Here is a 23840-nt window from a genome sequence, read left to right as displayed (position 1 = left end):
CAGAGAGGAAAAACCTGGTTAATAATCCTCTGGACTCTCTGCCCGGATTTAACGGGCATTCGGCCGCTGAGTGGCTGGGGAGCAGAGGTTGCCTTGCAATTTGAGTTTATTGTGTTTTCTGGGGAGTCAGAGCATTTACAAGCTGAAATGCAGATTATTTCATCATACATGTATTTTCTTTTATCGCACTCAGGGCCCGAGAGTGAGTTTTCAAATTTCTCCTTGTAAGTAGGTCATATTATCATCTCTACAAGAGGAGGCCTTAGAAGTCTGGTGATTATTGTTTAAAATAGGGCTTAGGGCTGACAGTGTTGAGAACTGTCGGTCAGGAAGGTCTTCAAGCTCATTTGGTTCCTGGAGACCCCAGGGATCAGGACCCTTTCTGGCAGAATGTGGTGCCCTGTCAGGGTCGGATGGGCAAGGGAAAAAGGGGGCAGAGCCTGGGTGGAAGTACAAGATGGGCACGGCAGGGTGGACTTCAGGTCTTGGCCACGGGGATGGATGGGGCTTGGGGAACCTCACCTCTCCCGGATGAAGTCTGCCAGCTCCTTGGTGGAGATGGGCCCCTGCTTCACGCTGTGGTACAGGACCTCAAAGCCATGGTTTTTCTCTCCCTGCAGGGGGTGAGGATGGAGATTGAGAAAGGGGATGGAGAGGACATCAAGGATGCCTAGCCACAGGGGCCTGGGCTGAAGAGCTGACTGGCAGAAGTCCATCTTCTTGGCCGTAGGCACTGGTTCTGGCCTGAGCCAATCACCTGGTGCATTTCCCCCTGGTCCTAAGGACTGGCTTACAGACCTTAATTTGGTCTAATTAGAAAACCCCTGGGATTCTTGTGCCACGGTTGAGAGAGAGGCAGTCTCACTCACGCTTATCTTCCTCTCTCACTACCTTTCTGCCTTCCTGTGCGAGTGTGTACATATTTCTCTGCCTCTGAATGCTCCTTTCTCTTTGGGCTCTTCCCCTCTGTTTTTCTCTTTGTATTTTTCCATAAATGAGCGATTAGGTGGTCACAGGAGATCCTGGAAACCAAATGGAAACCATGAATTTTGGGAAGATGCTGAACTTGAAGGTCTGAATAAAAAGCCTGTTGAGGGACTATCCTGGGGGTCCAATGGTTAAGAATCCACCTTCCAATGCAACGGATGTGGGTTCGATCCCTGGTCAGGAACCTAAGATCCCACATGTCGTTGCGAAACGAAGCCCATGTGCCACAGTTACAGAGCCTAGGCACTCTGGAGCCTGTGTGCTGCAACAACGGTCTTGGTTGTGAAGTCTCTTAAAAAAAAAGCATCTTGAGTAGAGGTGCTGGACCAAACCAACCCTGAAAGTCACACTATTGCACAACTCTTCAATTTTATGAATTAATACAAACCCTGTTGCTTAATGCACTGTAGCCTTATTTTCTATTCTCTTCAACATGAAAATTCTAAGGTCCCCACAAAGCAAGACGTGGGTCTGATACTCTCAGGACCCAGCAATGTCCAGTGCAGGGTGGGGCACAGAAAGGGCATTTGAGTTTGCTGACTAGAGGGAAGGTTGTTTTGCTGTTGCCTGGTGCTATGGGAACAGAGCCTCTATCCTGGTGTCTGCTGATGTCTTGCACGGAACTCCTTTTCTCCCAGTTCTGGGGTCACCACGGTTTGAGGCAGGGCTAGGGCTACACTTGACTAGACGGACCTTTGCTGGCAAAGTAATGTCTCTGGGAGGCCTGGTGTGCTGTGATTCATGGGGTCGCAAAGAGTCGGACACGACTGAGCGACTGAACTGAACTGAGGGCTACACTGTGTGATCCAGACCAGTCGTGTCTCTCGAGGAACCTATAGTGGCTCCTCATTAAGATGGGGGCAGGAAGTCACCTACCTCTCATATGGGATGATCCACATCATGGTCCTCTCCTCTAAAGTCCCAAAGGCAGCCCTCCTTGATGAATAAATCACTAGCTTAGTCACTGTCATGTCCCACTCTTTGCGGCCCCATGGACTGTAGTCCACCAGGCTCCTCTCATCATGGGATTTCCCAGGCAAGAACACTGGAGTGGGTTGCCATGCCCTCCTCCAGGGGATCTTCTCGACCCCGGGATCAAACCCACATCTCTTGCACCTCCTGCATTGGCAGGCAGGTTCTTTACCACTAGCGCCACCTGGGAAGCACAGTGGGGAGGCCTCAGCAAACAACCCCAGCAGCCCCCTGCCCACCCCGCCCAGGGGATCCTTGGGTGAGGCTGCACCAGGCACTGCTGCCCAGGCAGGCATCTGGAGCTGACTCAGAGCCAGCTGCTGGCCTGCTTCCCAGACCTGGCAAACCCCCAGCAGTGTCTGACCCCCTCGGGCTAGGCTGGCTGCTGAGGGTCCTGGGAGGGGCTGTCTTGAGCCTATGTCTCCTATCAGAACCTCTGGACACCAGTCTTGCTCTCAAGCCAGGCCCAGAGAGATGTTTCTCTCTGTTTTTTATTTACTTATTTGTTTTTGGTTGTGCTGCATTGTTGTTGGTGTGCAAGCTCGTCTCTACTTGCAGTGTGTAGCTTCTCATTGCAGTGGCTTCTCGCGTTGGGAAGAACAGGCTTTAGGGTGCGATGGTTCCAACTGTTGCAGCATATGGTCTCAATAGTTGCGGCTCCCGGGCTCTGGAGCACAGGCTCAATAGTTGTGGCGCACGGGCTTAGTTGCTCTGCAGTATGTGGGCTTTTCCTGGATCAGGGATCGAACCTGTGTCTCCCGTACTGGCGGGCGGATTCTTTACCACTGAGCCGCCAAGGAAACCAAGAGATCTTTCTAATATAGCCTGATCATGTCCCTCTCCTGCTCACATTTCCCCGAGTACCCTCCATGCTGCCAGCCCTGCCTTGGCCCAGCAAGACTGGGGCATCCTTGTCTGGCTTGATCTCTCCCAAATGGAGCCTTCATCAGATCAGTCAGGGCCCCAGCATCATCCAGCAAAGAGCCAGCAATACTAACAATAGATTAAAAGAAACATTAATTAAAAGAAATAGACAGGGGGCTTCCCTCACAGTAGTTAAGAATCTGCCTTGCAATGCAGTGGACACAGTTTTGATTCCTGGGCAGGGAACTAAGATCCCACCTGCCCCTGAGCAACTAAGCCTGCCTGCCACAACTACTAAAACCTGCATGCCCTGGAGCCTGTGCGCTGTAGTTGCTGCTGCTAAGTCGCTTCAGTCATGTCCGACTCTGTGCGACCCCACAGGCGGCAGCCCACCAGGCTCCCCCGTCCCTGGGATTCTCCAGGCAAGAACACAGGAGTGGGGTGCCATTGCCTTCTCCAATGCGTGAAAGTGAAAAATGAAAGTGAAGTCGCTCAGTCGTGGCCGACTCTCAGCGACCCCATGGACTGCAGCCTGCCAGGCTCCTCCGTCCATGGGATTGTCCAGGCAAGAGTACTGGAGTGGGGTGCCATTGCCTTCTCTGGTGCGCTGCAGTTACTGAGCCCATAACTAGACAGTCCGTGTGCCACAGTGAAAGATCCCGCATGCTGCAACTAAGATCAGACACAGCCAACAAAATAGATAAATAAATAAAAGAAAAACGGACATTCCAGGGCTCCCTGAGTCCTGGGGAAGTAGGAGCCTCATTCCCCTTTCCAAGATGGAGAAACTGAGGCTTCAAGATGCAAAGTCACTTGCCCAAGCGCTCCCAGAAGAGCCCAATTCAAATCCCAAACTCAAAGCTCTTATCCACTCTGTACCAGGCTATCTTTGGAGGGAGGGGTTGGGGGTGGCTACTATTTTCTCTTTGCTAGTCTGAATTTTCTGCAGTGAACTTGCCTGCATCACACAATTAATAAGAATTTAAAATACATGTAGGTACTCCTGTCAAGACTGCAAAATGTGGGCAACAACTGATCCTCAAAAGGTCAAAACCTCTTACACAAAGTGCCACCGGAGTCTCAGCGAGGGGCAGCCCTTGGATGAGGTCACACAGCCATTCAGCGACAAATCCAGGGATTGTGACCCTTGGAAATAAGGTGGAGGTCCAGCCCTCCCCCCATCCCTCCCACCCCCCTACCCACCGCCTGCAGGTGGCAAGGGGGTGCTGCCCCTTTAAGAAAGCAAATGCTAGTAAGAGGAGCCCCAGCTGGGGAGGGAGAAAGGCCTGTTGCCAGGGGCAACTAGTTGCCTAGCGACGGCCTTCCTCTCTGCAAGCTCTGGGCCTGCAACCTGAGGAAGGGGCTTTCTGCCCTGGGTCCTACCCTATTCTCCTGTTCACATGTCCTCTGTGTCTCCCCATTAGCCTGGCTCTGCAAGAGGAGTCCTTGTGCCCTCCACTGGCCACCCCGTGTCACACCTCTTTATTTTTGCCCAGGTTCCCCCTGCCCAGAATGCCTTTCTGGCATCCTGGAAAATCAGCCTTCAAAGCCCATGCAAACACGGCTCTGCATCCTTGCTCCCTCTCTGGCACATCCAAGGTTGGGCTCAGTAGGACTAGAGGTGTCCTACTAGCTCTGTCCCCCAGATTGGGGGTTCCTCAGGGTCAGGGTTGGGAGGAGTCTCCTGGGGGCTCCAACATCTCCCAGAGTGGGCTGGGTGGGCGGTGGTGGTGACAGGGAGGGAGGAAGGGAGTGAATGAGTAAAAACAAATCTGTCTCACTTGGCTCCTTGAGTCATACTATGTGGCCCCCAGTCTGGAGAGCAGACAGGTGAGCAGGTCCCTAGGGGTCAAGTCAAGAAAACCCCCCAACTCTCCAGGATGGGGAAGACATGGAAATCCCCTGGCTGGAATGATCCTGGAAGCTTGGTCTGGCCATGGGTTTGAGAGTTGACTGTACTTTCTCGCTGGGCAACTTTAGGTAAGAGATTCCTACTCTGGGCCTCAGTCATCCTGTTCAAGCTGTGATGTGCCCAAGACCACAAGGCCTATGACATCTGGGGCTAGAGATTCAAACCCAGCCTGACTCCTCCCGCTTTAATTTCTACCCCCTGCAAACCCTCCATCTGCCCAAAACTCTGCCCACAGCCACCAGGTTTCTCCATCTCCATAAAAGCCCCCGCAGCCCTTCCAGGACTCCCCACCAAAATAAGAGTGAATCCTACTTACCCAAAAATACTCCCCAAAATACGACATTTTGATGGCCTCTGTGGAGACCCCTGAAGGTTCCTATCTTGTGCCTGTCCAAAGAGAGAGGCCAATTTGAGTTGTAGTCACAGCCGGCTCGGGCCTAAGGAGGGGAAATTCCAACTTCTCTCCTTGTGGAGGAAGGAGAAAGAGGATGGAGGAGGAACCAAAAGCCCCAAAGTTGGGAGTATGCCAGGGCCCCTGGAGTGATTCAGCTTTGAGCATGGTCCCCAAGTAGCTCCCAGCCTAGGGGGACAGAGTTGGATACAGATACCCCCAGTCCTGTGGGGTCAGAGCTAAACTAAATGAAGGGATAGGGGCTGGGGGAGCCTAGACTAGAGGAGGGGGCATAGGGGTGGGGTTTTTAAGCATGAAGAGGAGTTCAGGGTGGGGGATGGGTAGAAAAGCTCTGGGCCATTTCAGAGACAGAAAAACTGAGTCCCCTCAAGCTACTTGCCAAGGTAACAAAGCCAGAAAATGACAGTGGATTTGCGCTTGGGTCAGCTGAGTCCCGTGAGCACTCGGCTCCGCACTGGGCAGCTCCTGTCGGAAAAGGGTCTGGTAAGAGCTGGACACTGGGACTGTGATTGGCCACGTGGGAGTTGGGGTCCCTCAAGTGGCCCTAAGGTTCCCTCAGGGTTTCCTGAATCCCTCTACAACAGTCACCATGCCATGCACATTCCTGGGATGGAAAGTTCAACCCTCGCCACGGTGACCCAGCTGACACTGGTGCGTCCATGAGTCCTGACCCTGCCCCCTGGAAGCCAGTGTGTTCACCTGGTAGATATCTGAGTCACTGTCCAGCTCTGTGCCTCAGTTTCCCCATCTGCAAAACACGAGGAGATGCCTAGAAAGGATCTTACTGGAGAACCCCAGGCCTCCCAGGAGAAGGGGATGAGCCAAGCCACCAGGCGAGGGAGGGACATTTGGTGTCCTTGGCATGTTGTCGAGGTTGGGCTTGTCACTGGAGCCCACAAGCCTCATCCATAATTCATGACCCCGAGGGCAGTTCAGCAGCAGCTGGGAGCCCAGGAGGCACAGTAGCAGCAGAGATGGGGCTGGTGACCGCAGGGATGCATAAGCTCCCTGGGCCTCACTAGAAAGGACTAAGCAAGGACCTTGGGCAAGGCTGCCCCTCTCTAAGCTGCAGTTTTCTAATCTTGAGTTTAATTTGACCCATTATCAGCTAGCTTCCGTTTACAGGACTTCTATAAGTCACCCAGCACCCATCATGTTCCTACCTGGCCAGGACAATACCAGGGTCCATGAGATGATTCAGCTGGGGGACTTGAACTAAAGGAGAGGGCATGGGAGTTGGGGTTTTAAAGCATGAATAGGAGTTCATCAAGCAAACAATTATTTTATTCAACAAACATTCCCAACCACCACCCTGTGTTGGGTGGCACTGCGAACCCTAAGAAACTCTAGCCCCCAGTGTAGCCCATGAGGAAACCTAGTCTAACTGGGGACATACAAAGCTGACATCTCAAGAGGGAAAAGCCCTAAATTCCCATCTCATCTCTTAGATTTTGGCCATGACGTAGACCCTGAGCATCTCTGAATCCCTTGGAGCTATGCTAACTGATCATGGGAACCACTAGCCCCCATGTGGCAACTTAATTTTAAACTAAATAAAATTAAATACAATTAACCTCCTACTTCCTCAGTTGTGCCAGCCTTGTTTCCAAGGCTCAGTAGCCACACAAGACTCGTGGCCACTGCACTAGACAGCATAGATGAAGTTCCGCTAGACAGTACAGGTCTAGGAGATCCTAGGAGCCAGAGGGCCTAAGTTCCCCCGAAACCAAGAGTCTTTGCTACTGTGTTCACAGCTCCCATTAGACTGCCCCTCCCCATCACACACACACCGAGCACCAGTGTGAGTGTGACACTGTGTTCGCTCCCTTCAGGCACCACACATTCATTCAACCTTCACAACCACAACGTGGGGCTCAATATCAATGTTACAGATGAGGAAGCTGACCCACAGAGAGGCCACCGACTGTCCTCAGGTCACTGTGATTTTGTCCCTGACCTGTCTGCTGAAGAACCCCTATTCGAAACTACCACATGTGGCTCTGTTTCGCCATATTCCCGCGACCGCCCTGCCATCCATCCTGCCACTCAAGGTTGTAAAGTGGGGGAGCACAGTGGCAGAGCAAAGGGTGACCCTGCGCAGGCCCAGGAAGGGACACCTACTGTTTCTCTCGAAACCCGGGCCAGGTAGGAGGGTCTCCCTTCTGTCCGTGAGAGGGGAAAGGAGGAGCACTGGGGGCCTCCTGGCCTGGGCTCAAACTCACCGGACAGCGAGTGGGAACAGAGCCCCTGAGACAGGGCGGGTACCAGGAGACAACCACGTGGCCCCTGCCACTTCCGTTAGCTGAGGCCCCTGTGCCTGGGGGACAGGAAGCTCACCCCGCCCCGCCCACGGCCCAACCGCCAGCTCACCTCCCCCGCCAGACCAGCACCCCTGGGACCTCCCTAGAACTGCGCAGGTGCTGGGTGGGAAAGGCCCCACCTTGGGGCTTTTATTAGTGAGCAAATACAATCTTGATAACAACTGTCAAATAATAGTACCCACAAATCTGAGCACCAACCATGCAGACTAAACATTCCACATCTCACCATTCTTAGGTGGGCCAGTGATGCCTGCTTCACTGGGTTGGGGTGGGGAACCCAAGACTCAGAGAGGGGAGTCCACGTGCCCAAGGTTGCGCAGCCTGTGAACGGGAGCGCCAAGACTCCAACCCAGGGCAGCATGAGGACTTCCATGGGCCTGAGGCACCTTTGCTTTCAGGGTCCCTTTCTTCACTAAAAAAAGAGTTTAAACTATTTTTACAACTACATTTGACATAGAGACGAATATATTAATATCATATATTAAATGTTTTCTTTGACCCCAAAGCCTGGGTTTTTTCCCCTTCTGATTTTAAAAGAAGTTAAAACACCTTTACGACCCCAAGGTTGTGCCTGAGACATGGTGGTCACCGTGTCTGATGGAGAAGTCAGCCCTGTGTGAACGCAGGTCTCCCAGCCTCCTCAGTGCTGGGGCAAAGTCCAGAGATGGACAGGTCCTTGCCCAAGGTCACACAGCAGGCTGTCAGCTGACCCGGATGCCCCCATCCTCTGGCTGCTGGAAGTGGGGAACAGAGTCCTTCCCAGAGATGGCTGACACAAGCTCCGGGTGCTGCCTGGAGATCCAGCCTCCCCAGCATCAATTCCCAAAACCCTGGGGTTTCTCGCCAGTTCAGCATTTGAGCAGGTCCAGGAGCAGATAAAACAAGACAGGAACCAAGTCAGCAAAGAAGGCAGGGCTCCTGTTCCTGACGGGTTGTCTGGAACTCCTGACCTCTCAGTAGGTGGCCTTGGGCTGCGCCTGACATCTCTGGGCCTCTAGGCTTCTGCAAAACAGGATCTATCATTGTGCTCTCCCTTGGACTCCAGTTTGCTCCCAGTAGGGCCAGTTTGGGATCTTTCTCTTCTTTCCTGTGACTGGCCTCTTGGCTATGCTGTTTCAAGGACCAGGTCTGTCATGCACTTGCTCCCCTCTGGGCTGGCCACCAGGGTTGTGCCCATTTACACAGTCTGGCTTGATTCTCACAGTGGCACTTGGAGGCAGGGTCTCGACTCAGCCATCACCCCCAATGAGGCAACTGAGGCAGTGGCCCCATGTCATACAGTAACTGGGTGGTGAATAGCCTCTGAGCTTCTGCTCAGGAATTTTTCAGTCTTCCCTGCTGTCTGCTCCCTCTCCATCACTTTCCTTGGCCTACACCTATTGAGCACCAACTGATTACTGAGCTCTGGAGACACAGCAGGCAATACCCTTGCAGATTTCCTCCTTTCCTATCCTGCCCTGACCTGAATCAGCTGTTGACCCTGTTTATGCTCACTAATATTGCAATTAGTATTATAATTACAATATGGCAATGATTATAATACTGTATGATAATGACTACAGTATTACAATGTCTGCATTTACAGCACTCCCGTTCTGCCAGTCTGCTCTGATCTTCCAAAGGGAATTCAGCCCATTTCATAGACGAACACACTAAGGTGCAAAGGGGCAAAACCACTCACAGGAAAGCTGGATTTGAACCTGGGAACTCTGGACTTCCACCCCCACCACAGGGACAGAGCCCCAAGGGACAGGGGATAGACTGGTCCAGCGCCTCCCATCTCGTCCTGCCCAGGATCCTATCTAGGTACTGGCTTGCCCCTGGCGTGGGTGAAGGTATGTAGGTCAGGATATGCCCCGGGCAGTCCCGCCAGCATGACGAGGGTGGAGGAGCCCCTGTTCTGATGATAGCAGCTTGGTAATACGTTTTATTGTCTGGCAAAGCAACTCTTCTGGCAATGCCAGAGTGTGACCATCAGCCCATTTTGCAGTGCAGTAAACTGAGACTCTGAGGCCAGCAAGGCATATGCAGGGATCTCCAAACCTATCGCTCTCTCTCCTCTGACCACCATCTTTAGCAAACGGGTGGAGTCACAATTTAGCAAAAGATGGAGTGGGTGGGTTTCAAAATCTGTAGAGAATAAGCTGTGAAGCCTCAATCCCACTTTCAAATTAAAAATAATAAATAAATAAAGACTCAGGGAGGTCTGTCATCTGTCCAAGGTCACTAGTGAGGCAGGTCCATCCGAAGCTACCTCCTGGTACCTACTGCAGATGAGGCAGGCGAATTCTGGGATCTGAGGCAGATGGAGGGGCCGCCCACCCCCCAACCCTCCTCCGCACCCCACTTTCAGTCAGCCTCCAGCAAGATCCTAATTTACCTCGATTTATTTTAATCCTTGGGAACAGATGCTCACTGCCCATCTCCCACTGAAGCAGGGACCACCATTGAGTCCATGCTCCAGGTCTTTCCAAGCCTGGCCCGGCCTGGCCCTGCCAGGCAAGCGACTCCATCTGACCCTCCCCAGAATTCCTGTCCCTGCAGAGGATGCCAGTGAAATGCCCCTCCATTACCCCATCCTTGTCTTAGGGAGCTAGAAAAAGACACTCTAGAGGAGGGGCCAGGGGACCCCCAGCTCCTTAGCCAGGCCTAGATAGGGGTTCACAGAGGAAGGGGTTCCTCATGTTGGTCTCGGGGCCGGGGGTGGGGGCGGGTGGGGCGATCTACAGGCCAGAGCTGGGAAGAGGGAAATTGGGGGTGGTCTCCATTTCATCTGTCTTAGGTCCCAGGCTCGAGGGAGAGCGACAAGCTCATCTTTGCAGCTCTGGAACCTAGACCCAGATCCAGGCTTAGAATAAAGGAATTTTGGGGAGGGGTCTCGATTCATAGCCGCCCCGCTGCATGCTCCAGTTCTAGGCCAGGAGATGGAGGATTTAGGAGGGTTCTCTATCTCCCTCCGCGGATCCCTAGTTATCACGCGGGAGGTGGAGGAAGGACCGGGTACCCACCAAGCAGCCCCCCACCCTCTGTTCTCCGTCCCTCACATCCCGCCGCGCCTTTGACCCTGGGGCCGCCGGGCTGCCAGGCGCGGTGCGCACGGGGTGCTGCGCGGGCCAGGGGGGTTCGGGGTGTTTCAGGGAACAGCACTCACCTCCCGAGCTCGGGCCGAGCCCCGCGCCCGCCGCCACCTGCGGCTCGGTAGCTGATACCCGAGCCCGCCCCGCCCCTCCCTCCGAGGCTGCGGCGCGGCCGCCGGATGGCCCCGCCCCCGGGGCGTGGCCGGGAGAGTCCCCACCTCCACGGCGGCCCGGGAGGCAGGGGCGGGCTGCGAGTGCGCGCGGCCAGCCATTGGGCCATTTGGGCGGCCAGTTCCACCAGCCCTGCGCGCTGATTGTCTTGGGGAGCGGCTCCTTTTTTTAATCTCCCCGTCCCACTACCCGCATTTATTTGCATAATTTAAAGCGATAGATCCGGTTCTTTCCACCTGAGACTCGGTGGGAAGGGTCTGTATAGTTTACTTAGCTCCAGATGTGTGACAAGCCCTGAGAAGGACTCTTCTGATTCCTCCTACAAGCCTGTGAGCGGCACATATTGGTCCTCATTTTACAGATGGGAAAACTGAGGCTCAGAGAAGGCTCCCGCAGGCTACACAGCATGTCTACAGCCTGATGCAGGCAACCTCAGGATCTGGTCCCAGGGGTGGGGAGAGCCATCCTTCAGAATGTTGTCATGTAATAAACCTGAGCGGCTCCGGTCGCCCTCAAGTGAGTGCTCATAAAATGAGATTCATACAGCGCCTGTGGGTCCTCCATTCAAATATCCGTTCCCGGCTGATCTGCTTGCCTCCAGGCCTGCTCCTCCACCAGCCTCCCCAGCCTAGAAAGGCCGCTCAGGAACCTGGCCAGAGGCCCGGGAGTCTCTGAGATCCTTCTCTTCCCTTCATCAACCACACTGGTCACCGTTTGCTCATTCCCTGCACCCTGCAGTGGCCTGGGTCCAGGGTACAGCCTGGATGTTGCCGCGGCTTCCTGTTAGTACCTGTGCCTCTTCTTGCCTTCACCCCTCCCTCCTGACAATCCCTGTTCCGCATGGCAACTATAGGGTTCCCCCCAGCAAAGATTTACTTATTCACTTGTTTTTGGCTGCTTGGGGTCTTTGTTGCTGTACAGAGCCTTTCTCTATTTGCAGCGAGCAGGGATTGCTCTTCAGTGAAGGCACTTGGGCTTCTCATTGCGGTGGCTCCTCTTGCTCTGGAGCACAGGCTTCGGTGGTTGCAGCGTGTAGCCTCAGTAGTTGTGGCACACAGGTCTAGTTGCCACATGGCATGTAGGCGCTTCCCAGACCAGGGATTGAACCTGTGTCCCCTGCATTGCAAGGTGGATTCTTAACCACTGGACCACCGGAGAAACCCTATAGAGGTTTTTAAAAATACATTTTAAATTTTAGAGCAGTTTTCAATTTACAGAATTACTATGAAGATATTGCAGAGAGTTCCTGTGTATCCCACACCCAATTTCTCCTGTCATTAACACCTGACATTAATATGGTACATTTGTCTTGATGAGTGAACCAACATTGAGATGCTATTATTAGCTAAAATACATACATTATTCAGATTGCCTCAGTTCTCCCTAATGTTCTTTTTCTGTCCCAGGACCCCTTCTGGAGAAATCAAGTCATCATATCTCTTAGACTTTTCTGAATTAAGCAGTTTCTCAGACTTTTTTGATGTTAGTGACCTCGACAGTTTTGAGAAGTGGTTAGGTATTTTGTAGGATGCCACTCAATGGGGATTAAAAAAATTTTTTTAAACTGTGTTTGACATATAATATTGTGTGAATTTCCTGTGTAGTACTTGTTGGTTTGATATGTTTATATACTGTTATATGATTGCCACAATTGGAATTTGCCTGATGTTTTTCTCTGGGTTTGACTGGGGTGATGGGTTAGAAGATCTCAGAGGTGAAACCTCCTCTCATCACACTGTGTCCGGGGCACACGCCTTCAACACGAAATTTCAGTGATGTTGAGATTGCCTGGCTAAGGTAGCATCTGGCAGGGGTTTCCATGATCAGGTTAGTCTCTGCCACCTTTCCAAGCTCTACCCTTAGGAAGGAAGTCACTATTTACAGCCCACATCCAAGGGATAAGGAATCACTCTCTCCTACCTCAAGGGCAAAAATTTACTTGGAATTCCTCTGATGGGAAATAAGTCTCTTCTCCCATATCGGTATGGAATCATGGATATTTATTCTATACTTTGGGTTATAATCCAATACTACTTTATTAATTTTCTTGTTCAAATTGTTCCAGCTTTGGTCGTTGGTAGCTCATTCAATTGGCTCTCATGTTGCTTTGACACGCCCCCATCTTTTGCATTTTTTGTCTTTCTTTGTCTTTTTTTCTCTTTTAGCATTTCCCTTTCTTTGTCACTGTGACATGCTTCAAGCTCACCTGATATATTTCCTGCCCTAGTCCTAGCATCAGGCTTTCTCCAAGGAGCAGCCCTGGTGCCCTTCGTTGGAGAATATTTTCAGAAAGCCAACCTTTGGGCAGTAAGTGTGCTCATCACCACTGGAGCATAGTTGCTTCTAGGCCCTCCCGGTGGACAGAGCAAGGACATATATGTGTGTATATTAACCTGTGTATATACACAGATCTATAAATACTCCCATACGTAACTGTATCTATAGGCAATTAAACACAAATTCATACAGATGTCTTTGCATTTACTAAACTGATCCTCCTAACCTCCTTTGCCTGTCTGTAACCTCCCACTCCAGTAGGGAGAAACCTGGCGCCTACCATCCCCTCTCCATTCGATGAATTATTCCATTCAGGGGTACAGGTATAGAGGCTCAGGATGTTAACTTGTACCCACAGGGAGCAGGTTTCAAACAGAAAGTGATCACCTGCCTCTCTAGCTCCAAACCCTGCCCCAGTGCCCAGGACCCTCAGTAAAGACCCTACACCACCACTCCCCACATCCCTAAGCCCTCCAGGCCAGCGCAGTCTGGCCTTGCCCCTCTCACGGCAGTTCTACAAAGCTGGTCTCACCTCAGAGCCTTTGCTTCTGCTGTTCCCTCCTCCTGGAGTTCTCTCAGTTCCCCATCTGACTGGTAACTTAGCTTTCAGTTCCTGCCTGGTAGCTCTGGTCTGGCTTTCTTTCAGCTCAGAGATAACCCCTCAGGGCTGGGACACTGTGTTAGGCTTGGTGTCCTCCCCATCAGAAGCTGGGAGGTCCATGGGGGCTCTGGCACCACCCACACCGGCTAGGTGGTGTCTGAACTTCATTCATATCCCCATACATGGCTTCCTCAAGCCTGGGCCAGGGGCAAGGTGGGGAGAGGGCTTTGATTCTTGTTTATAGGTGAAGGGACCAAGGCTGATAGACAAGAGGCTGCTCTCTGAAGTCACACACGAAGACATGTCAGAGGCAGGGCTTGACGGGTGCACTGAGGCCTAAGCTCTCACCGCTCCTGACCTTGGATCCCAGATGTGAGGATGGTGAGGACAGGATGCAGAACAGGCCTGTCTGGGGTTGGGGAAGGAAACTCAGGTGTCTGGTTACCACCAATACAGTTCGAGGGTACCTGGAGGTTCATGCCAATTTCCTGTGACTGGGTGTGGGATGAAGGTGTGGGGTCCAGACAGCTTAAGTAATATTCCCCAGGACACAGTCCCAGTGCTGCCAAGTTGGAACACAACCAACATTTCCTGAGCACCTACTGTATGTCAGGAAGGGCAAAGGCACATGCTATACAGGTAGGGTGCCAGCCACGTCCTGTCCCAGCAGCAACCCTGGCTACAGACCAGAAGGCAGCACAAGAGTGACTTACTTGTGGACAGGGTGGTGTTTTAAATTGATGGTTTTGATTGTGCTGGGTCTTCATTGCTGTGCACGGACTTTCTCTAGCTGAGGTGAGTGGGGACTACTCTCTAGTTGTGGTGCGAGGGTTTCTCATTGCAGTGGCTTCTCTTGTGGCAGAGAGAGGGCTCCGGTAGTTGTGGCATGGGCTTAGCTGCCCCTCGCCATGTGGGATCTTCCCAGACCAGGGATCAAACCCATGTCCCCTGCATTGGCAGACAGACTCTTAACCACTGGAGCGCCGGGGAAATCCAGGGTGGCATTTAAAAGGGAGTGGGTCAGGAAGAGACAGAGGAGGCCCTGGGCTGGGGGTGGGGACCAGAAAGAGAGCAGGGAGGGCTTCCTGGAGAAGGATCCCTAGGAAAATGAGAGGTTTTATGTTGCTCTCTCAGAGAAAGGCTACCCCTACCCCCTCCATCATGGCCTTCCAAGAGTCCACATCTTTCCAGATAAGTGCCCTGGCCACGCCCCACCAGGGACCATGTCCCCCTAGCCCCGCCCCAAGCCCCTCTGGAAACACTGCCAACGCTACATACCAATCCTGGTGTGCTCACAGCTCCCCAGCTTGGCTGATCTCTTCCAACAACCGGTCTTTTCAAGGGCAAGTCCCATCTGCTCAATGGGGTGTCCATGAAATTGTAGGGATGGCCCCACCCCCAGCCTCCCAGAGTTCTTGAAGCTTCCATTTAATGTCTCTTCTCGGTTCCTCAAAAAGACCAAGCCTCTGCTTCTGTGGGTCCCTCCGCCACCTTTGCTCTCTGTCGTCCCCTAATACTGGCTTAATCCTTTGCATCCTTAAAGTTTTCCCCACCCCCAGGTGCGGGGGACTCCTCTGGCACCCAGTGCCACCCAACATGCCCGGCATCGTGGGGTGTTGTCCCCTCCTCTGTCTGGCTCCCTTACTTGACACTGCTTCCTGACAGGGCAGCAGCCAGTGTGTGGTGACTGGTGCAAGGCTGGACGGTGGCATTCCAGGGAGGGGACACCTTGGGTGCAAAGGCCTGGAGGCGTGATCCAGACGTTGGAGCAACACCGAGAAATCAGGGGGCGGTTGTGGCTCAGGCTCTGGGCAAGTATCGGGGAGGGGCTGCCAATGAGCAGGCGGCGCCCAGAGTGGGTGCCCAGGACAAGGTCACTCATGGGTCACACATCTGGCTCCTGCCAGGGCTCCAGGGCCCCCAGGTGCTCAGGCTGCTGCCGGGGTATTTTTAGTGCATGCTCTGTAGAGGCTGGGCCAGACAGCTGTCAGCAGAGACTGGGGTGGGGAGGGAGGAAGAAGAGGGACAGAGAGGAGAGAGAGGGGGAAGAGGGGGTGGAGCATCCGGGTCCCTAACTGTTCTCAGAGGCAAGATGGGAAGTCAGAGTAATGCCCTACACCAGGTGTTGGGAAACCACAGCCTTTGTAAACTGAATCCAGCCCACTGGTTTTTTTCTGTAAACAAGATTTTATTGGAATGCAGCTATTTATTTCCATTTGTTCAGCTATAACAGCAGAATTGAGGTCTGGACAGACTCTATAGCCCACAGCACACACAAAAAATTATTTTTTTTAATAGAACAAACCTCCTGCCTGCCAGAACAAAATTCTCTGGGGGGACTTGTCAGTGGCTATTCATTGATTTCCATCACTGTTTCTGATTCTCCTTCTTCTAGGTACAAGAGAGGAGTATGTATCTTTCAGCTCCTGTATTGGGCAGAGTCATGTGACTTGCTTTGGCCAATGAGACGAGAGTGGAAGTGGCACATAACTTCCTGCTGGAAAGCCTTAGGAGCTGGTGCCTGATTTGTCACGTCCCTTTCCTGTCTGGCCACCTGATGTTCTAGGTGGTGGAAGATCCATCATGCTGAGCTGCTGAGTGAGGGTGATGAGAAACACAGCAGCTTGGGAAATCTGAAGGGAAGGGAAAGATCCGCCAAGTGTTGAGGGCAAAAGCCCAGACCCCTCCCTGCTCCCCACAACACATACACAACTTATTAAAAATAAAAGAAATATAATCCAGGTGAAGTTCTCTCTAGGAACGTAAGGACAGATCAATATTAGAAAACCTACTAATAGATTAAAAAAAAAAAAAACATTTTGGCCCTGCTGCATGGCATGTGGGATCTTAGTTCTCCAAACAGGGATTGAACCTGTACCCGCTATGGTGGATGCTTGGAGTCTTAAAGAGTCTTAACCACTAGACTGCCAGAGAAGCCCCTAGATTTTCTTTTTAAAGATAAACTTACTCCCTCTGGTGATTCATAAATTTGAGGCCCTGTTATTAGATGCATACAAATTTGGAACTGTTACATCTTTTTGGTGAGTTAAAAGTTTTCATTTGACAGTCCTTATTTCTAGTGTGTCTGTGCTAAGTCGCTTCAGTCATGTCCAACTCTTTGTGACCCTATGGACTGTAGCCCGCCAGGCTCCTTTATCCATGGGGATTCTCCAGGAAAGAATACTGGAGTTGGTTGCATGCCCTTCTCCAGGGATCGAACCCATGTCTCTTGCATTGGCAGGCGTGTTCTTTACCCACTGAGCCACCCAGGAAACCCCTTATTTCTAGTAATACACCAAACATAAAACTTTATTAGTGTGGGTATATCAGCTTTAATGTTTTTCTTTAGTATTTGCCAGATTTATTCTTTTTTGTCCCCCCATCATTTACTTTCAAAATTTCAGCATCTTCATGTTTAGACGTTTCTTGTAAGTAGCACAAATTGAACTAAAAAATACAGTCTGAAAAAAATCTTTTAGCTGGCGTTTTTGTCCGTCTGCATTTGCTTAATTTCTGGCAAACTTTCATGTCTGTATTTTCATTATCTTGTGCTTTGTATTTGTACCTGTTTCCTTGTGGAAGAATCTGGGGTTTTCTTTTTTTTCAGTCTGATCTCCCCCCTCTAGACTAGTTCCGTTCACCCAGTATTTACTGTAACTATTAATACTGCTACTCTGCTCAACTAACCAGTATGTTGCTCTCCCCTCAAACAAATGCAAAGGTTTTAAAAGCTCACTCCACTCAGTTTTTACTTATTTGCCACTATCGCCTAAATGCAATTTTGCATCCTACACATTGGATACTATAATTCTTGTTAACGAGGGTGACACTTTAGCTGTTATTCAAACTTCTTTGCTGTTTCCTTGTGCAAGTCAGCTCTTCCACTTGGATAATTTCTACCTGAAAAAAATTCCCTCAGGATTTCATTCCACAAGGGTCTTCATTTCTCTCACCCTCCAAAGATGCTTCTGTTGAACGAGAACTTGTGGGTTGCTAAAGACGGTAGCCGACTGGGTCCTGAGCTTCATGTTGTGGGGCTGAGGAGCTGTCTCTCCGTCTTCGATTCTTGCGTTTCTTGTTGACTTTGGTTTTCTGCACTGTTGTTCAGTCACTCAGTCATGTCTGACTCTTTGCAACCCCATGGACTGCAGCACACCAGGCCTCCCTGTCCTATCTCCCTGAGTCTGCTCAAACTCACGTCCACTGAGTCAGTGATGCCATCCAGCCATCTCATCCTCTGTTGTCCCCTTCTCCTCCTGCCCTCAGTCTTTCTCAGCATCAGGGTCTTTTCCAGTGAGTCCACTCTTCACATCAGGTGGCCAAAGTACAGGAGCTTTAGCTTCAGCATCAGTCCTTCCAATGAATATTCAGGGTTGATTTCCTTTAGGATTAACTGGTTTGATCTCCGTGCTATACAAGGGACTCTCAAGAGTCTTGCCCAACACCACAATTAGAAATCATCAATTCTTTGGCATTTAGCCTTCTTTATGGTCCAACTCTCACATCTGTACATGACTACTGGAAAAACCACAGCTTTGACTATATGGACCTTTGTCAACAAAGTGATGTCTCTGCTTTTTAATATGCTGTCTCGGTTTGCCAAGTTGTCTCTTTATATATCCTGCTTGGGATTTGGCTTTCTGAATATGAGTGAATTGATACCTTTCATTACTTCTGGAAAATTCTCCACCATTATCCCCTTCAGAATTTGCCTCTGCTCTCCCTCCTCATCCTCTTTTTTCCCTTCCCGTTTCAGAAACTCATTCAGTTCCATCTTCCAGTTCACCTATTTTCTCTTCAGCTACGTACAGTTCACTGTTGATCCAACCCAATTATTTGCTTTTCATTTCTCTTAGTTCTATTTGGTTCTTCTACAAATATTACTGTCTCTTGCACTTGGTTCACTTTTCAGGATTAAACACAGCAAAAACACCAGGATTAAAGACACCAGGCCTCACCACTGGCATTGACAGGCTGTGAATTTTGATGCTGGCTCATATGTCCTGGGATGTGACTGGGAGAATTCTTTAAGATTAGTTGAAAGTTCCCCCAGGCTCTCCAGCATCCTGGGCTGCTTTAATCCATGTCATCCACGTAAGTTTGCTTTCCATCTTTGGGAAGATCTTATTTTGATGTCTACTTCATGCTTTGAGGTCTCTACTTATCAGACACACCATCTTGAAGGTCCATGAAAAGAAGATGGAAGACTGCCTTGTGTAACAGAAAAGCTGCTTCCTTTTTCCGTCCTGGGGTTTCTGTCTGCACTGTTCTGGTCTCTGACTGTTCCTCATTTTCTGGGTGCTCACTGATACATTAACCAACACTTAACTCATTTTCACCCGGCAATCTTAGTTGTTTTTGTTGGGACTCTAGCCCACTATCTGGTCAGAAGCAGAAGTTGACAGCTTTTCTTAAGCATGTGTTTGGGCCCCCTTTGTGGAGATTCTAGAATTCCAAGAGGAATGAGAATGTAAAACAACCTTTTATGAAGGGAAAAAGTAAAATTAAGGAGAAAGACCCTGCCTGATGAGCTACTGAGGCACAGAAATCTATTCCAGAGAAAGCAAGGAGATGGCCAGAAAAGTTTGCGATGGATTAGTACAGATTTGGAAATAAGCAGCAACACATTTGGGATCTTTTTCAGGGAGGAAGGCGTGTTTTAAATCTGTGTATTGCAATGAAAATTGAACTGTCCAGGTTGGGGTAATCCCTACCTCTCCCTTCATCCCAAAATAAGCCCTACGTGGGTAAAAATTAACAGGAAAAAAAAAAAAACCACCTTGGGAGAATCTGTGCCAACTATGGAAGGACCACTAAAAGCACAAAAGAGAGACATTTAAAGAACTGAGGTTTGAAAATCATAAAAATAAAACATTTACAGCAAAACTGCTCCTAAACAAAACTGAAAGGCAAATTTGGGGAAAAAAATTTACAACACAAGAGTTTGTTAGTGGTTAAAATGGCAAATTTTATGCTATGTACTTTTTTACAATTAAGAATTTTAACAAGTTTATTGTCCCTATTTAGAAAAAAAAGAATTATGATATCTGAATGAGAAAAAGACAAACGTCTAAATAAAATAATTGACCTAATTAAAAATAAACATAAGAAAACCTCCCTGGAAAGAAATGAAATGAGAACAAGCAGGCAGCACCTGTACTCAACAAGATGAAAAATCAGGGTGACACGGCCTCATGTATAAACAGTAACCATTCTTCAGATCCCAGACTAAGAAGTCTCTCCTTACAGGAAAACGAGGGTAAGTATTGAGGGGTTAGCACTTGTCACATTTTTTTAGGTCGCCATCCAATCCAGTGATGGCATCTTAATGAAAATTAAATCTAGGTGTTCCTATACGTGCAGAACAGACAGATGAGGGAGTGGGGTTCATCGGGAGATTGGTGTTTTGTAGCTTTTAGGTTTCAGACTGCGTTTTAAACACATTGCTGACTGGAGACCTATTAATACATCTTTTGTTACCTGAACATTATTGACCAAAGACGTATCAATATTTAGACAGTAATACAATGAACGACACCAGACAAAACTGTTAGAGCTTAAAACTGATCAAGGGTTCATTATGTGACTTAAGATTGTCGTCATCATTCACGTTTTCCTCCGTTAGTTCCAACCTTGTGTATTTTATAAACACAAGTTTGTTACCATAAATTTTTCAAAAATGATCTATTGCTAAATTTTGAGTGGAGAATTTTTCAGTGAATTTTATGCAGATACCTGCTCTGACTATCCGAGTGAAATACACAGTAGTGTCTCCAAAAGAGGCAGTTCTTTAGAAGATAGTTCCGATTCAGATGATGTGAATGTTAGACCAATGAAAAGACAAGAAACTTTAGTGATTGATCTGACACGGAAGTGAAAATGAAACTCACGGTGCTGGAGAAGACTTTACAGGTGCATCGCATGTAACTATTGAATGTAATAAACCACACAGTGTTAGTGAAATAACAGAATAAAATTTTGGCTGGCCAAAATAAAAACGTTGGCCACGGGCATTAGTGTCTGCAAAAATCTCCCGGTCGATAATGAGTTGACAGCATGCTGTAGAGTATAAGACTGTCCTGCCATGAGTGTCAGTTACCTCTAGGAACAGAGGGTGATGTCTGTTGAAATGGCTCGGGAGCACAGAGTCAGGGTTCAGATCTCACCTTGGCCACCACCTGGTTTGTGCGGCTGGGGTTTGGCAGCTGCCTTCCTGTCTATAAACCGGGGGACCCGCAGGCACAGTTGCTGGGCTGGAGGGCTGATGGCAGCCAGCTCCACTGACCTGGGAGGTCCTGCCTCCCCTGGGCTTGGGTTTTCCATCTGTGACACGGGGGCCAGAGCACATCTGACCTGGAGACTACTCGGGATTCCGCAGAAGCTGTCCCTCCCCAAACTGGGGACCACCCATGGCAGCAATGACCGTCTGGAGTGCTGCCGAGTCTCCTGCTGGCAGAAGGAACTGAGGCCACAGCTGAGCCGTACCCGGTTTATTTCTGACGCAGGTACATCCCAGGACAGTGGCAGATGCTGGGGGTGCTGGGGTGGGGCTAGAACTCCACCTTGCAGGCAGGGAAGGCCTCATCCTGCATGGACACGGTGCTGTTGCTGCCCAGCACCGTGATGCCCAGCGCCTGGTGCCGACTGTGTGTTTCCTCGTACCACTCGTGCATCGCCACCGAGTCGAAGGTGGGGATCAGGGTCACCTGTGGGTGGGACAGATGGACTGATGGTGAGGGGGCGCACCCTCTGCCCTCCCGGCCCAGCCCCACGCATTGGAGGCCCCTCTGCTCTGACCACGTCTGTGCTGCCTCCGTTCTCCCGCCGAGGTGTCTGCAGCTGGTGGCCACCTGTCCCTGAAGTCCCTTTTCTTTCCCATGGCACCCCAAGCGCCCCTTCAGAGCCCGGGAGACCAGACCACTCCTCTGCGAGTTCCTCTCCCTGCTTCCCACCCATCCCCCCACTCCCCTGCTATGTCCCCGCTTCACCTGCCCAGACCTCCCACCAGCTCCCTGAATACAGCATGCTCCTGCCTCTGGTCGGAACACTCCCTCCCAGCCGCTCTGTAACCTGTGTGCCTGACCGGGTGTTAGCACACTCGCACTGTGTGGGCGGTGAGGTACTGGAGGCTCCTTCCACCCAAATTCACCTTGTGCTTTGAGGCTGTATTTCAAGGATTCAAGGGTTTTGGACAACCCAGCCTTCAAGGGTCAATTGTCAACATGCGTAGACACCATACACCCCATCTCTTCCTCCTGGCTGATTCTCATAATACTGGGAAGACTCAATGCCAGGGCTCAGGTGAGGTGATCAAACCAGCCCCACCCTGCAACCTCACCCAGGGGTGCTGCAGACAAGGAGGTGGAGGTGACAGGAACAGAGTCCCAAAAGCTGGGCGGGTCCTGCATTTGCCCTCATTGCTGCATGGCCTTGGGGACAGGAGTGAGTTTCTCTGAGCCCCACTCCCTCTTTGGATGTGGGTGAAGGTCACACAAACCGCACAGGACTGTGTCGGTTTGGCAGGAAGACATTGGGAACTGTTGCCCTGCCCAGTGCCAGGAGCTTGAAAATGCCCCAGTGACCTGTGCTGTCATCAGGCCCATCCAACGCCCCGGCCATCACACACCTGGAGCTGCCGGTCCCACTGCTGCTTGCCAGCCAGGAGTGCATCCAGGACGGCCCGCATGCCCTCTTCCTTGTGCTGGTCCTGGCCGCTGATGACGTAGCAGAGCGCACGCACCCGCCGGAAGAACTCCTCATCTACCAGGCGGGCACTGCCCCCGCTGGGCAGGTAGGCCAAGTCAAGGTAGACAGGGGAGCCGGGTGGGGCCGCTGACCCTCCTGACCGACTGCCAGCTGATCCTGTGGGTAAGAGGGATGGGATCAGTTGTGAGCTCTGGGGAACAAGGAAGGGTTGGAGACCCAGGGTCCAGGACGAGGCTCCCAGGTCTACCTGCACCTCTCAGAGTGGCTCCCTCCCTGGCAGGAGGCCTGATCTCACCATTTCATGGTAGACAAGTCCTCCCTGGCAGGTGCAGTAACTGATGAATCCTGCATACACCCCAGTCAACCCCTCAAGGACACACCCTGGCCAGTCCCTGGACACAGACGTCCCCAGCACCTGAGGGGAGGGGTATTCAGGGAGGGCTTCCTGAAAGAGGGGGTTTTTGGAGCTTGAGCCCCTGAAGTAGCAGTATCTGGAACGCTCTGCAGCAGCATCCATCTGTTTAATTACTCATGGGGAGTTTATCTGTTGTTTTTCAATTACTCCTGGGCACCGCACCCATCCTGGGGACACAGCAGTGACCAGAACAAATAACAATCCCTGCCTTCAGGGTTGATGGGGGGCCAGAGTGGGTGTGGGAAGGAGAGAGTCAAGAAAGGGAGATGCAGGCTGGGGCAGCTGCACCAGAGCCTTGTCTACACGCTGAACCCAGAGCCTGGTGCGAAGGGGACAGGGCCATCACTCCCAGGCCACTGAACTCATCAACTGCTTGAGGATGTAGCCGGCTCTTGGGCACAGGAAGTCTGTCAGATGTCTGATCATCTTAAGATCCTAAACACTGCCCAGACGAGGGCGTGGGACCAGAGGGCTGCTGCACGGTGCGGAGGTGAGGTGGGGGAGCATTTGCAGGATGAATGAAATCTCCCAGCTTTCAGTAACTAGCATCCCTCACTTATGACTGGGTACAGTGGTGCACCAGGAAGGGAAAGCCAGCAGAACTGTGGAAGGCGAGAGGCAGACGGGAACAGGAGAGGCAGAATGGCAGAGAGAAGACAAGGGGAATGAGGGCAGAAGCCAAGGGGCAGGAGGGCACGGGTAGAGCAGAGGCTAGCAAGCTACGGCCCGGGAGCCAAACACAGCAACTGCCTGCTTTGGCAAACTGTTGTACCAGAATACCCATCTGAGTGCTCTCTGAGCTGCTTCTGTGCTGTAACACCTAGCTGTGCAGCTGGGACAGAGACCCTCTGGCCTGCAAAGATGAGAACCCTCTGGCCCTTTAAGACAGGCTTTGCTGACACTAGCGTGGACCGCTGGTTTGTTAGAGGCAGTGGGAGCAGGAGACCCCAAGTGGCCAAGACACGTGGTCTGTGAAAGAGGCCAAACACCCCAGCAGAGAGGACCTCAGATGACCCCCCAGGTCTCTGGGTGCCAGCCTTGTTCATCGCCCTGAGGGCCACCCTCTCTCCCCATGCCACTGTACTAGGAACCCTTGACTTGCCAAAGGTCACAGGAGCCCACCAA

The 23840-nt window shown here is 51.2% G+C and overlaps 2 protein-coding genes across 7 annotated transcripts in view; both read right to left on the bottom strand.

Moving 5' to 3' along the window:
• Nucleotides 1-10682, bottom strand: part of FCHO1 (FCH and mu domain containing endocytic adaptor 1) — a 29077-nt gene extending 18395 nt beyond the window's left edge. The window contains exons 1-6 of one of the 6 annotated variants that reach the window (XM_088839178.1): nt 10620-10664; nt 6311-6362; nt 5847-5895; nt 5527-5612; nt 5052-5122; nt 523-614 (exon numbers count right to left, since the gene is read on the bottom strand). In XM_088839178.1, coding sequence (XP_088695304.1) covers nt 523-614; nt 5052-5078 — 119 coding nt within the window. In that variant the 5' untranslated portion in view covers nt 5079-5122; nt 5527-5612; nt 5847-5895; nt 6311-6362; nt 10620-10664. Of the gene's footprint in view, nt 1-522; nt 615-5051; nt 5123-5526; nt 5613-5846; nt 5896-6310; nt 6363-7268; nt 7383-10619 lie in introns of those variants that run through there. The other 5 variants (XM_055430734.2, XM_088839179.1, XM_088839181.1 and 2 more) reach the window with 5 other exon arrangements.
• Nucleotides 10683-19418: 8736 nt separating this feature from the next.
• Nucleotides 19419-23840, bottom strand: part of MAP1S (microtubule associated protein 1S) — a 34824-nt gene continuing 30402 nt past the window's right edge. The window contains exons 6-7 of the mRNA XM_055429867.2: nt 22221-22456; nt 19419-21300 (exon numbers count right to left, since the gene is read on the bottom strand). Of these exons, the coding sequence (XP_055285842.2) occupies nt 21145-21300; nt 22221-22456 (392 nt within the window). The 3' untranslated portion in view covers nt 19419-21144. The remainder of the gene's footprint in view (nt 21301-22220; nt 22457-23840) is intronic.

The sequence above is a fragment of the Moschus berezovskii genome, chromosome 8 (genome assembly GCF_049115385.1).
Source record: "Moschus berezovskii isolate FMDL1 chromosome 8, NW_MosBer_1.0, whole genome shotgun sequence".
Lineage (NCBI taxonomy): Eukaryota > Metazoa > Chordata > Mammalia > Artiodactyla > Moschidae > Moschus > Moschus berezovskii.
Note: the sequence above shows the minus strand (reverse complement) of the source record. Positions and strands in the feature narration are given on the sequence as shown.